General features: G+C 35.0%; 1 protein-coding gene across 1 annotated transcript in view; it reads right to left on the reverse strand.

Moving 5' to 3' along the window:
* SLC38A11 (solute carrier family 38, member 11) overlaps positions 1-14313 on the reverse strand; it is a 37768-nt gene that overhangs the window by 20884 nt on the left and 2571 nt on the right. The window contains exons 3-4 of the mRNA XM_014534165.1: positions 10507-10613; positions 7889-7968 (exon numbers count right to left, since the gene is read on the reverse strand). Of these exons, the coding sequence (XP_014389651.1) occupies positions 7889-7968; positions 10507-10613 (187 nt within the window). The remainder of the gene's footprint in view (positions 1-7888; positions 7969-10506; positions 10614-14313) is intronic.

Here is a 14313-nt window from a genome sequence, read left to right on the forward strand (position 1 = left end):
TCCCTCCCTCCCTCTCTCTCTCTCTCTCTCTCTCTCTCTCTCTCTCTTTCTTTCTTTCTTTCTCCCTCCACTATTAGCTTTAATTCCTCTGTTAACTCTTTAAAAACTGGTGTTAACTGTTTTGTCAGTTTGGATTAAAAAGCAGAGAGTGAATCAGAGGGGGCAGGATTTCACTTTTCATTTTTTATTTATATAATTTTTAAATTAAATTTATTTTTTAAATTGATTTGAGAGAGAGAAAGAGGTGAGAAAGATTGATCCAACTCATTGTCCCACTTATTCACTCATTGGTTGCTCTTTGCATGTGGGCTGACTGGGGATGGAACACTCACTTTGGCGCCTGAGGACAACGCTCTAATCAATTGAGCTACTCGGCCAGGGCCTCACTTCTTCATATAATAAAAATGTGTTAGAATTATGAGTGTTGTTTTGATTCTCAATTGTGTTTTTCGCAGAACAGAATTACATTAAAATATTTTACATGAAAATAAATGTAATGCAGTTAATTATTTTCTATTAGGGATCTACTTGGATTTACCTCTCTTCACCTTATACACTGTCTCTGTACAATCTTGTGCATAGCAGACTGTCCCTAAACTCCAGTCTTGCATTTCCAAAACGCTGGGTGACTTCTCCTTCTTCTTCCTCTCTCTGAACACCAGGTGTTACTCAAAATAAAGATATTAAAATATTAAAAACTCATTATTTTTTCCCAGACTGCTTCCTCTCCTATCCTGGTTAATAACTTAGAAAAATCTGGGGCCCTCCCTCTGCATTTCAATACACCTGCTCATAACTCTATTAAGTAGTCTGCTGAGGTTACCTTCTATGTGTTTGTCCACCCCACCTCACCCCCAATAAGTTTTAAGAGTCCTGCAAAAAGAGATTGTGCTTTATTGATCTTCCCAGTCCCAGTACCTGAAAAGTGACTAAAGCAAGTAAGCACTTAGTAAATGCTAATGGACTGAACAGACTCTTCCATTTCCTCATTTTGGTGGTGAGCTCTGGACCATCTACCAGTCTGGTTATCCAAACAGAAAATCTTGGCATCACCCCCCTCTTTGCTTCCTCTTCCCTTGTATCATGTCTTTCTACCCCCAATCTGTGCTCACCTCTGCTGCAACATAAAAGCAAGATAGAGTTTTTGAGGACATTCTTAAGGGAACACCTTTATTTTTATTTGACCTACACCCAATCTGTGCTCAGAGGACATTCTTAAGGGAACACCTTTATTTTTATTTGATAGTCCCCTAATCAATGGCAAAGTGTCTGTCCTCTCCATGCCCCTCTCCTAATGTGATCATCTTGAACTGATTCTGTCATTATATGCATCGTACCTCTAGGCCTCACACACTTCTGCCAACAAAGGCTTCCAACCTCCTCCCACTCTCCTTTTCATCCAATTAATGCCAGCACATTTTAAGCAGCAGAGCACATATTGCATTATCTTGAAATTCTATTAAATAGTCTAAGGAGGTTACCTTTTATGTGCTTGTCCACGCCACCTGCTTGCCTGCCCAGCTTGTGTTAAGGACTCTTCCTCTGTTTCCATGGCACTTTCCTATAATTCTATTATTTTATTCAGATTATCTCTCCAGTGTCTATTCTCCCATCTACACGCTATAGATGTCTAAGGCCAGGGATTTGTTTTCTTCATCTTCACAGTCCCAATACCTAGAAGAGTAATTGCCATCAGCTGGACATTTAATAAATGCTTGTTGGCTGAAAAAACAGGCTACTCTATTTTTGTTCTTTGATTATAAATCTATACCAGAGACCAGTATGTGTTCTAACTGGCAATAACAAACAGGTTGTCAACCTCACTAAGGCAGCCATTTATAAAAATATTAATGATGAACCCTGGCCAGTGTTGTGAGGTGGTTAGAGCATCAGCCCATGCACCAAAAGGTCTCAGGTTCGATTCCCAGTCAAGGGCACATTCTATTTGTTGCTTCATGTAGGCAAACTGGTAAAACTTACCAGTAGCTCTAACAGTGCTGCAAAACTTGGAGTCAAATGATATTTTAGCAATGAGTTAGCAAATTTTTCTAGTATGAAAATAACCTTAGGAAAATTTTCTTTGACAAGGGAATATTTTTGTATGAATTTTTTTTATTGATTAAGGTATTACATATGTGCCCTTATCCCCCATTGCCTACCCCCACCCCCTTGTATGAAATTTTTATTGTCCCAAGATAATTTTTATTTTTTCATTACTTCAAAAATTTGGTCAGTCAATCCTCAAGTTGAATCAACTAAAATCAGAAAAAAACATAGATTCATTCACTTATTCAACTGATCAACAGTTCTTTGCTGAATTCTAATTGTTTGTTAAGCACTGTGCTGAGTAATGGGGATTTGGTGTGAAGTAAAACAAATGTGACCTCTGTTCTCATGGAGTTCGTGAGAAATACATAAAATACACAACAAAACATACAAAAGATGAATAAAGATAATTTTACAAATAGCATTATTATTGTATTCCTATATGTAAGTCCCTTCTCACGTCCTATGGTAAAATTCCAAATTTAACCAACCAAAGTATTCAAGTTCAGAACCTACTCCCATCTACCACACTCTCAGATAATCCCATTTCAGAAAAAAATAGACGGTACTGCACATGGACATGCAAATTCCCTTTACTGGTCTTCAGAATGAAACCATATTTACTCTCCATACTCCTACTGTTTCAACAGGAAGAAGTATCCCATTTCCTCTCCAAGGATTACTCTATATCGTAAATTCCAACTTTTCAAGATCTCCTGGCTTGATCTATAACAAGTTCAATATCTTCTACAGTAAAAAAAAGATATTCTTTAGGGTTCTTACTCCCTCAAACCACTGTTTTGTCATGTCATTTGCATTTACTTATGCTCTTCACACACAAATAAGAAGGAGGAGGGAGAGGATTTGCAAAATGTACTTTCCTATCATTTTGCTTTCATCTTAATTCTCTCTCACCTGGCTTCTACCCATATTATTTGATTGAATCTCTGGAAGGTTACCGGTAACTTCCTGTCACCTGCAGTAGAAACCTGTGGTTTGCATCAGGCAGTGTCTGCTCCTGGCATCATTGCCTTGGTTTCCTTTGGGATCATCCTCCCCCCACTCTGAGTCCATGTGCTTTAGTTTGGTTGACCTTATCCTTAGCATGGAGGGTAATCAAGTAATCTAAACATGAGCAACTCAAAGAGGCCATGATGATAGGGTTTGTGAGTGTCACAGGTCCTCAGCAGAGCCAATCAGAACTGACACTGGAAGTAAAGTTGGAGATAATTTATAAAACAAAGCTCTTTCTTTTTATATGGACTTGAACTTGAATGGATGTAGGCTGAGACTGCTGCTGCCATCTTGTCACGATAAAGATAAAGCCTGACAGAAACTAGAGACATAACAGGAAGTGAAGCCAAGAGATTAAAAAAAAAGAGATAAATTATGCCTGATTTCATTGACTGAGCTCCTAAATTCAACCAAATCTCATAACAGAACTACCCTTGAACTTGAACTTTACAGTAATGTGAGCAATAAATTCCCTTTGCTTCATTCAGTTAGGGTCCTGTGGTTGTTGTCATTGGCAACAAAAAGAACAATAATATATACATTATCAAAACATTCCATTTAACAAAACTAATTATTCCATTTTTTCAAATATGCACTGTTCCTCTATCTTAACACATTTTTTTCTGATCCTTTCTTTAATTCCCTTTATTCCTTTTTATGTATAGGATTATATTGTAGAATTTCAGGATTAGAATGGATAAGGGGTAGAGGAACTAATATGTGTTGAGGTCCTTGGGGAAGGCACATTTTATGTACATAAATTACTGGGGAAAGTGTAGCTGCACTTTTGGAATTATATTTGGAACACCAACCACACACTATTGTTTAAAATGCTGTAAAAGAGATGCCACATGAAGAGAAAATCGCTGTAAATATGGACTGCATACTATCATTTCTATTTTAAATATAAAGAATTGAATATTAACAAAGCACAGAATGAAGGTTTTCATAGCAATGATGTCTCTGATCCTAGTTTAAAAAATAATGGGAGGACTGTGCTATTGCATTTTCATACTAGCACACTTTCTAGAAAGCAATTAAATTGCTTTGCTGCCTCAGTTTTTCGAAAACAAAAGGTTTGAAAATACAATAAACTGACCATTATTTCCAAAAAGAACTGAAAGTCGTTGGACTGTGAACTATTTGACATCATATCAAAAAGCAGAACTTATGGCCCTCTGAGTTATGAAAAAGGAAATTGAACTGTGTTTTATTTTTAAAACACAACCACTAAAAAGGTGTTTCCATAGTAACAAGGTCAATACCAGTAGCCATTACAGACCTTCCTCCTTTCTGATAGTGGGTTTAAAAATCTTTCAAATACCAATTTAAAAGCCCTATGAAAAAATATAGTTTTTCTGATCATTCATCTGAACCAAGAATGAGGAAAAACACATTGGAGTACTGAATTTCTCATGTTTTATGGATTATGAGCATTTGTGGCTGTCATATTTTCAGAAAGAAGCCTGCCTGGCTAGCTGCTATGCCAACCCCTGAACATGGGATTTGATTAGCCTGATTGTAAATCTGGACAAATAGAAGTTGTTTGCAGTAGTATTCAAACAGAAATAGAAGGCGGCACAGTATTAGGAAACACACTTCTTTAACATCTAAATATTGAAAGAGTGAAGTAAATAACCACTGTTATTAGGAAAATTTCAAAGGCTCAGATAAAATAAGACATCACCACTAGAGGAAGCTTAGAAAGATGCAGGACTCATTGTGGTTACGACAGAAATAAATAGCTCTGTGGCCATAAAATCAATTCATTAAGCCCAACCAGGAAGTGTCTTCTCCTTTCTCTTCCTTTGTATTGAGATATGCTGCCTTTATGATGATCATTTGTGAGATATTTTACTTCTCTTTGTATTCAAAATAGTGTCTCACATTAACATTTTGTATATAAAAGATACTAAGAAAAAAGTGGAAAATGAATCCTGAAAAATAATGACAAAAGAGTAACTAAAATAACATAAAATCTCCCATCTATTTTTAGAAATGATGCATCAGTTAAAAGTGTACTCACAATTTTAATCTCTTTAAACCAAGGGGCTCTATATCCTTGTTCACAGATTCATAACTGTTAAATAATGAACCCAATCGCCTGGTCACTATGCAGATCCCTCAGAATATCTGCAGATAGGGATCTGACATCAGTATTTTGAAAAGCTGCTCAGCTCAGGTAATTCTAATGAGAAGCCAGAGTTGAAAAATCATTGCTTTAAATGGTTTTCCTGAAGGTCAATTAATGAATAATTTATTTTCCTTCAATTTTTAAGGACTTGTTTTTCCTCCTCAATATTGTAACATAGTGCTATACCAAATCTATAAGACCTTTTATTATAACCGACTGATTTATTCTTTAGAATCACTTTTCATAATAAAACCTTCAATGAAAATAGTTGTCTTATACAATTGAAAAATTAAGCCAAAAATTATTACTTGAATTTTGTGTTCAATATATTTCTTAGCTCTTTGTTGCTGTGCAATCAATTTTTGAAAATCAGAACTGAATACAGACCAACATAATAGATGCTAAGTAAATATCAGTAGAATTTAATATATGCTTTTGGGTTTTTATGCTTTCCTTTCCTGGGCCTGTATTGCCTTTTACACCCTTATCTACCTGGAAAAGTTCAGATTCTTCCTTCAAAACATGCAGATCATGTTTCTCTTCTTCCAGGAAGCCCTCCCTGATTCAGACAGACTATTAAACACTCTCTTCTGTGGCACTGCTGCTACCCCTTGTTTATGCTTCTATTTTGCACTCCTTTTATTATACTGTCATTTCTTTTTCTTTTAAAAAAATATGTCCCTTCTCTATAACTGATTGTGAACAACTTGTAGCAGGGGCTGATTTATGCCTCTCTGCTCTTTTTCTCTCAGGGCACATACACCAAAATAGCCAGAAACAATAGGCATTCTGAGTTTACTATATGAAAGAATAAGTGGCCACATTGAAATGAACCAGGTGCATTTCAAAAACTCTATTGTAATGGACTGAATGGTCTCCCCCAACAATGTTCAAGTGCTAACCTCCAGTGAGATGGTATCTGGAGAGGGGGACTTTGGGAGATAATTAGGTTTAGATGAGGCCATGAGGGCTGGGCACTCTTGATGGGATCAGTGCTCTTATAAGAGGAGACACCAGAGAGCTTGCTTTCTGCCACATGAAGACACAGCAAGAAGACCAGGAAGAGATTTCTCACCAGAATCCAATCACACTGGCAGACTCCAGACTATCCTATATAATAAAAGGCTAATATGAAAATTGACCAAACAGTGGAATGACTGGTCGCTATGATGCGCACTGATCACCAGGGGGCAGATGCTCAATGCAGGAGCTGCCTCTGATGGTCAGCGTGCTCCCATAGGGGGAGCACTGCTCATCCATAAGCCCTGAGCTGGGCTCATGACTGGCGAGCGCAGCGGCAGTGGCAGGAGCCTCTCCCACCTCTGCAGCATCCCCTGAGTGCTTCCGGACTGCTAGAGGGCGCAGTCAGGGCTGAGGGACCTCCCCCACGCCCTCGAGTGCATGAATTTTGTGCACAGGGCGTTTAGTGAGAAAATAAATGTCTGTTGTTTAAGCCACCCACCTATAGTATTTTGTTCCAGCAACCCAAGCTGACTAATACAATTATGACCTGGGATTAAGTTGTTTGAAGAGAACATTAATATAAACATCATAGATAATTACACATTTCCCTTTTATTTAAGTCTTTAAAAATTTAAGTGTTTGTTTTTACAAAGGAAAGGCCATATCAAATGCAGTTAGATGAGATAATTCATATTTTCTTCCCAATAAATTTGAGGCATCATTTTTGGTATTTACCTGACAGCATCGAGTAACAAATGAAGTGATTTTTGCATAAGAACAGTTAATCAATAGAAAAAAGTAAGCTACATTGGAGACTACATTATTAATTGTAGCTATTCACCAGCCTTTCTTTTTTTCCCTCTCTCACAGGTCACATTCTTTGAAGATCCAGCCTGTCATTATGTCTTAAATTAATTTCATTTTGTCTTATTTGGGATAGTGAAAATACTTAAGGTCTCATGGAAACTCCATAATGTATTATTTATTTATTCAACAAATACTTATTGTGCATTATGGGAATCTAATTTTGCATTTAAAGCCAATTTAGTTAGTTTCATTCCAGCATTCTCGTGGGACTGTGGATATGAACTACTCAGTCCTTATCTGATGAATCTATTCTATAACCAAATAATAAAAACTGTGCAGTTTAGATCAGCAGTACCCACACTTTGAATTTCATGGGTGAGTAAATAAAATTTGGGAAACTGACACCAAGTTGCCAACATTTATTTGGCCAACTATTAACATTAAAAACAAATACCACTATCATCTCTCACTATTAGTTCACAAATGACAAAGCATTTTAACATAACATAATTAAAGAATATAATCTTAGTAGAGAGTAAAGGGTGGCTTTCAATGTGACTACATTTTGTTTAATGGCCAAGAGCATCCACAATATTCTTTATTCCTCTCATTTCAACCTAGATTGATGAAATTTAAGAACAAGTCTATCTCTGAGGTATATATAGAAATTTCTATCTACCACTTTTCCTCCTGAGTGCTCTATCTAGATCCTATTTCTCACCATTTTCATCAACCATGCAGAGTCCAACGTAAACATGCATGCCTACCTACATGTAATTATTTCCTCTCATTTTTGCAAATAATAAAGAAAGAAAAATGATGCTTCTGGTACCACTATTACTTTACATTTCAGAATTTATGCCAAATAAATATCTATGTGATGATCATAAATCAAAGACCAATCAATATAGCAACAAAACTTACATGTGTGGACCCAATGAAATTACCCTGGCCATTGCAATCCCAAGAATCACAGTTGTTAAAACTGTGGAAATAAGAGAGATCTGCAAAAGAAAATGTAAAGATACCATTAGTTGCTTCATAGAGCAGTGTGTGTGCCGCATTAATATTTAAAAATGCAATACCCGACTATTTAGTCAGGGGCACTCACCTCTTTTCCCCTAGATTGTCAAATAAAAAAACGACAACAGCCAACACAACAATAGCCACCTGGTGTGAATGAATCAATATGCCTATTTCTTTTGTCATATCAGAAAAAAATATATAAGATTTTTTTGGTGTGCCACAGAATTTTAGTAATTAGTTTATGTCTGCCATGAGATTAAAAAAGTTGAAAATCGCTGGTATAGGAATTATTTTATTGAAAGTATTAGGTGTTTCTCTTTTTACTTGAATAAATATATGCCCAGTTTCAAATACAATAATTTAGTAGTTTATTCTTACAGATTGGGTTGATAATTTCAAGTACATAACTTTTTTATCAGATCATAGTCTGTTTGTTTTTTATTCACTTAAATAGGAGAGCAAGTATCAGATATGACTGTTGTAATCTTGCAAGATGGCTTTACCTGATTTTAGTGGCTTCCTGTGTAGAATACAAAACTGAAGATTTTCTTTTATGAAAGTGAAAGTATGTTTTTTTTTCTTCAGGCCCTATTTTAGTGTTGACTTATGCTTTTTTACTATCTATAGTTGCTCCTTCTGCTTGTCTTTATCTTACCCTCACCCTTCCAACCCAACAATCCCCTCCCACATTTTTGGGGTGCCTTTGATGTTTCCTTTTTGTTCTCTAGTTTTAGTTGTTTGCCTTTGTGATCTTGCCATTTGGTCTGTATTTCTAAGTCTTCTTTGCTTCTTCCTTTCTCTTTGGTCACTATTTCAACTGGTTAAAATATAAACTGATCTGTGTATGTATATGTTCTACACACTCATTACATTAGATCTATGTTTAATCTCTTAATTTTTATGGATAAACACATTTTAGACTTTCTTCTCTGATAAGATAAATATAATACAAACTTTATTTCATTTCATTTAATGGTTGTGAACCTTGTTTTCTGTGTTGTTAGTTTTTAACTAGAAGGAAAGTTCTATTATGAGCCCTCTGTTCTACTGAGGAACAGAAATATTAAGTAACATTCCCAAGGTCACACAGCAAGAAAGTGGTAAAGGAGAAACTCAAATGCAAGTATCCTGACTCCAGATCATGGCTTCTAACTACCCTGCTTTACTCATTAGGAAATTTATTTAGATATTTCAATATGACACTTTGAAGGGGCATTTAGGAGAAGATGTTCAGGTAATAATCTGATAGAGTATTAGCAGCCTTCTGTTCATGAATTCCTTGTCTTCTGCTCTGTAAAGGCAACATTTATGTTTACATTGAACATGTGAATGGAAAATAGTTCAGCCACTTCAGATATTTTACCATAAAAAGCCCACTTTGATATACCCTTGTTTATCTCCAGATGACTGTTAGGGAAGGCAGGCAAAATAGTCAGAATGCTCTGGAATATCATTTCCATTCTCAACTCTACCTGAAAAGAGGGACTTCTTAACTGTGGACACACATCAAACATCACAGTAAAAAGTAAAATTCAATCAGTTGTTGGATTTTTCAAAACAGAATACAAAAATATATGTATAATTCTTTTTAAAAATGGTCCATTACGATGCTTGGTATAGATACAGCATCAATAATATTTTGGGTAAAATACAAACATCCTTGACAGTAAGGAAATAAAATATAACCAGATAAAGACTACTCTATGTTGATGGGCATATGCAGAAAATTGAATAATTATGTGATTGGTCTCATTAGAAAGAAATCAGCATTTGTTTTTAGCAATACAAATCATAAATATTGACTAAATTCTCAACAATTAATCAACACATTGACATGCAATGAATGAAAAAATAGGCACAATGGACATTGTAATTTATAAACAAAATTTTAAGCCAATAAAGTGATTCATCCCTATTTCTAAATTGTTTACTTTTAAATTAACTTACTGTCTATAAAAACAATAAAACTTTTTTGGAAATTAAACTTGGTTTAAGTATAGTTCTTTCTAAATGTAAAGGGTGGCTGCCTGACATCAGTTAGAGTATCTACCTCACAAAGGAAAAAGGGCCTGACCGGCGTGGCTCAGGGTTTGAATGTCAACCTATGAACCAGGAGGTCACGGTTTGATTCCCAGTCAGGGCCCATGCCTCAGTTGCAGGCTTGATCCCCATTGGGGGGCGTGCAGGAGGCAGCCAAACAATGATTATCTCTCATCATTGATGTTCCTATCTCTCTCTCCCTTTCCCTTCCTCTCTGAAATCAATAAAAATATATTATTAAAAAAAAATAAAAAGGAAAGGCATATTTAGTTCACACTCATCAACTATTTAACCTCCCATTCCCAAAAGTAAGCTAAAGATTCAACCATAGTTTACTCTAGCACAATTATAATTAAACTAAAAGAAATTGAAGATAAATACTGTAAATAAGAACTTAGCCATACAGATAGCAGTTGGACAAAATTAATGCAAATTAGGAAGTACATTTCTGTGCTAACTTAAAATGTAAAAATTACCTTTCCAAGCTTTGCTATGTCTCGGTACAAGGACAAAGGCAGAGTAAAGACAATCGTGGAAAGTACAATAATGAAGTGGCGACCAATAAACAAGTTTTCAGGATCAACTAAAACACAAATTTTATAAAGTGTTTATAGGTCTGCGTAACATACCAGTGACACAGTAAATATTGAATTATCAAATGACTTTAATATTAAATAATATCTAAAAGAGAAAGTTTTAAGAGTAAATATGCTTCATAAAACCATGTAAAACTAGAAATAATACATGAAAATATAAATACAAAATAACTTAAGGATAAACCTATAGTCAAATAATGTTAAAATATTTTACATTTAAATATTTTCATATCCTCCTAGTCAGTTTTCTTGTTTCTACCTTTTTTTGTCTCCTTAGAGTACAGTGTAGTCTTAACCTGGAAACTACAGACATCTTTTCCAAAATCAAAAAAACATTATGTCACTCCTTGTCCAAAGCCCTCTAATGGCCAAACTGTTCATTCAGAAAATAAGCTACACAGGGACAAGGCATATTCTGAGGCTTTTTGGTTTTTAATCCTCAAAGATATATATTTACTGATTTTTTAGTGAGAGAGAGAGAGACAGAGACATTGATGTGAGAAACATTGATCAGTTGCCTCCCGTATATACCTAGACCAGGGATTGAACCCAAAATCTAGGTATGTGCCCTGACCAGGGATCGAACCCCGGGACAATGCTCCAACCAACTGACCCACCCAGCCAAAGCTATTCTGAAGCTTTAAAAAATATTTTTCTGTATTTCAAAGAAACTTGAACAGTAAAACTTTAACAAAGTTTTAGAAATAAATATTTAGATAAAAATATTCACTATATACTTTTTCCTTTTGTTGAGAAAGAAGTATTTTCCTTGAAGGAAAACAGAAATAAGCAACCTGAATAGAGAAGTAAGTCAGAGGGAAACTGCTGAAACCTAGTATACAATGTCTTAGACTCTAGAGCAGCGGTTCTCAACCTGTGGGTCGCGACCCCTTTGGGGGTCGAACGACCCTTTCACAGGGGTCGCCTATGACCATCGGAAAACACATATATAATTACATATTGTTTTTGTGATTAATCACTATGCTTTAATTATAAATAGGCACATGTTGCTGGTGGCTGCCATAATAACAGTGCAGTTCTGGAAAATGGAGAGAGCTATGACACAGTACATTTAATTAAAAGCTAAAATTTGTTGTATTTTAGAAAGTGTTAAGAGAGTGTGAGGTATTATTTTATTTTTATTATTGTTTTTTAAGGAAAGTTGTGCTCTAGAGAGAGAGAGAGTGAGAGAGAGAGAGAGATTGAGAGAGAGGATGTGTGTGTGTGTGTGTGTGTGTGTGTGTGTGTCTATCATCAAATACCCCAAAAATTGTAAACATAAATTAAAACATACTTACAAGGATTTATATATATTTTAAAGCTGTGCTAATCACAGTACTGTATTTGCTTCAGGAGCTCTACATCTATTCCAATGAAGACACCATTGTTTTAATTTTTTAACTCATATTGAATTCCTTCAGAGATCATGTAGTTATATTTTTTAAATATCCTTAGTGGTACCAAGTCTTTGTGTGTTTAATTCTGTGAAGTTTAAAGTCTGTAGAAGCCAAATCTGTCAAATAAGTGTGTGTAATTTTAAAAAAATAAAAAAGAAGCTATTAGTCTGACAAGTGGTCCTAATTTTCTAATATGGCTAATTAACTAAAAGAAAGTTCCAAGATAGGAATTTCAAAATGGCATAAATTTCACACACACACACACACACTCACACACATGAATGGAAAAATTAATCATGAGTATTTAACTCAGCCATAGCTAACAATCATCATAAAGTTGTGAATTAAAACAATAAAAGTTTAAGTCCCCAAAACCCTGAATGTAAATATTTACATATTTCTGGTGAACATAATTTGAATTAAATTATTTGTATATCTGTTTCTATTTACCCCTTCAAACCGCTCCCCCTATGATATATTTAGTAGAAAATATATTTCCTTTACTGGGAAAATTCTAAGGCCTAGAAAAACACTAAAATAGACTGCTATGAACAGCCTAGAGGAGCTTAGTAACAGGATCTCTATACATGTAAAGGACATTTTTCACTAATGATCCAATGATGAGATCTATTACCTCTACTGATCTTTTAACAAAAATGTACCCAAATATGCATTATAAATGTTTTAACAATAGTAGGGAGTAATGATCATTGTAATATTTCAAAAATTTCAAAATCAAAGACATACTACTTCTTACACCAACGTTTCTCATTAATTTGACTTGTATCATGATCCAAGAATTTAGTTATCTGGAAAAGGTATAAGCAATTGCCCACTTGTCAGTCTAAGACAATGGTGATCTATTTCAGGAGAAAAAAATACTAAGGATTTTATCTACTTCTAAAACTACTTTGGCATCATATTAATCTTTATAAAAATGATCATACATTACAAAACAACATTCAATGATATAAAGAAACTGTGACAAGAATAAAAGTGTGTTCTTTGCTATGTAACCTATGTTTTAAAAGTAATTTTTAATGTTTTATAAAATTAATAACCAGGAATGGGTTTCAAAGGGAACTTTAGCCTTGTCTATGATGTTTTATTTATTTATTTTTAAAATATATTTTTATTGATTTCATAGAGGAACAGAGAGGGAGAGAGAGATAGAAACATCAATGATGAGAGAGAATCATTGATTGGCTGCCTCCTGCATGCCCCCTACTGGGGATCGAGCCCGCAACCCAGGCATGTACCCTTGACTAGAATCGAACCCAGGATCCTTCAGTTTGCAGGCTGACACTCCATCCACTGAGCCAAACTGGTGAGGGCCGGGTTTTGTTTTGTATGTCTTTTAGAATGAGTGTCTCAAGTACTAAGAGGACAGGCATTAATGGTATCAATCTCAACTACAATAAGAACTATAGAGTTAGGTCACAATAAAATGGGGAGCATGTGGCTTGGATGAGAAGCTCTTCAAAGCACAAAGACTCTGAATTATGCAAATAGCCATAATAGAATGAAAGGTTGAACAGGGAGGGGGCTGTGTCACATGGCAAAAAGGTCCGCTTGAGAATATTCATAGCTGCTTTTTCATAATCACCCCAAATTGGAAACAACCCAAATGTCCCTCAATTATATGACAGATAAACTGTTATTCATTCATACAATGGAATACTCCCCAGCATTTTTTTTAAGAGCAAACTACTATATACCAAAAGTCATGGCTGAAATTCAAATGCACTATGCTAAGTGAAAGAAGCTAGTCTCAAAAGGCTACATACTATATGATGCCTTTGGTTTGGCCTTCTGGGAAAACAAAACTAGACAGAGAAATCAGATTTCTGTGGTTGCCAGGGGCTGGAGATGAGGGAGGGTTTGACTAAGTAGAGAAATAAAGAAAATTTGGATATTAAGGAATTGTTCTGTATTTACATTGTGGCTATTGCTATATGACTACATGCATTTGTCAAAACTAACAAGACTATCCAATAAAAAGGGTTAATTTTACTATATTAAGTTACATATTAATAGAAGTCATAGGGGAAAAGATTGCTTGCTTATCTAAGAAATGATGTAGTAAAAATAGTACATGAGAAAATATTACTAACAGATGGTAATTTGTAGCATAAGATATTTCAAATATACAGTATTCTAAATATAGTAATAATATTTATTATCATAATATTTACTATCTACACTAATAAAAGAGAAACATGGTAATTAGCGTATGACCGCTACCCTTTTCATTGGCTAATCAGGGCGATATGCAAATTAACTGCCAACT

Source organism: Myotis brandtii, unplaced genomic scaffold (genome assembly GCF_000412655.1).
Source record: "Myotis brandtii unplaced genomic scaffold, ASM41265v1 scaffold125, whole genome shotgun sequence".
Taxonomy (NCBI): domain Eukaryota; kingdom Metazoa; phylum Chordata; class Mammalia; order Chiroptera; family Vespertilionidae; genus Myotis; species Myotis brandtii.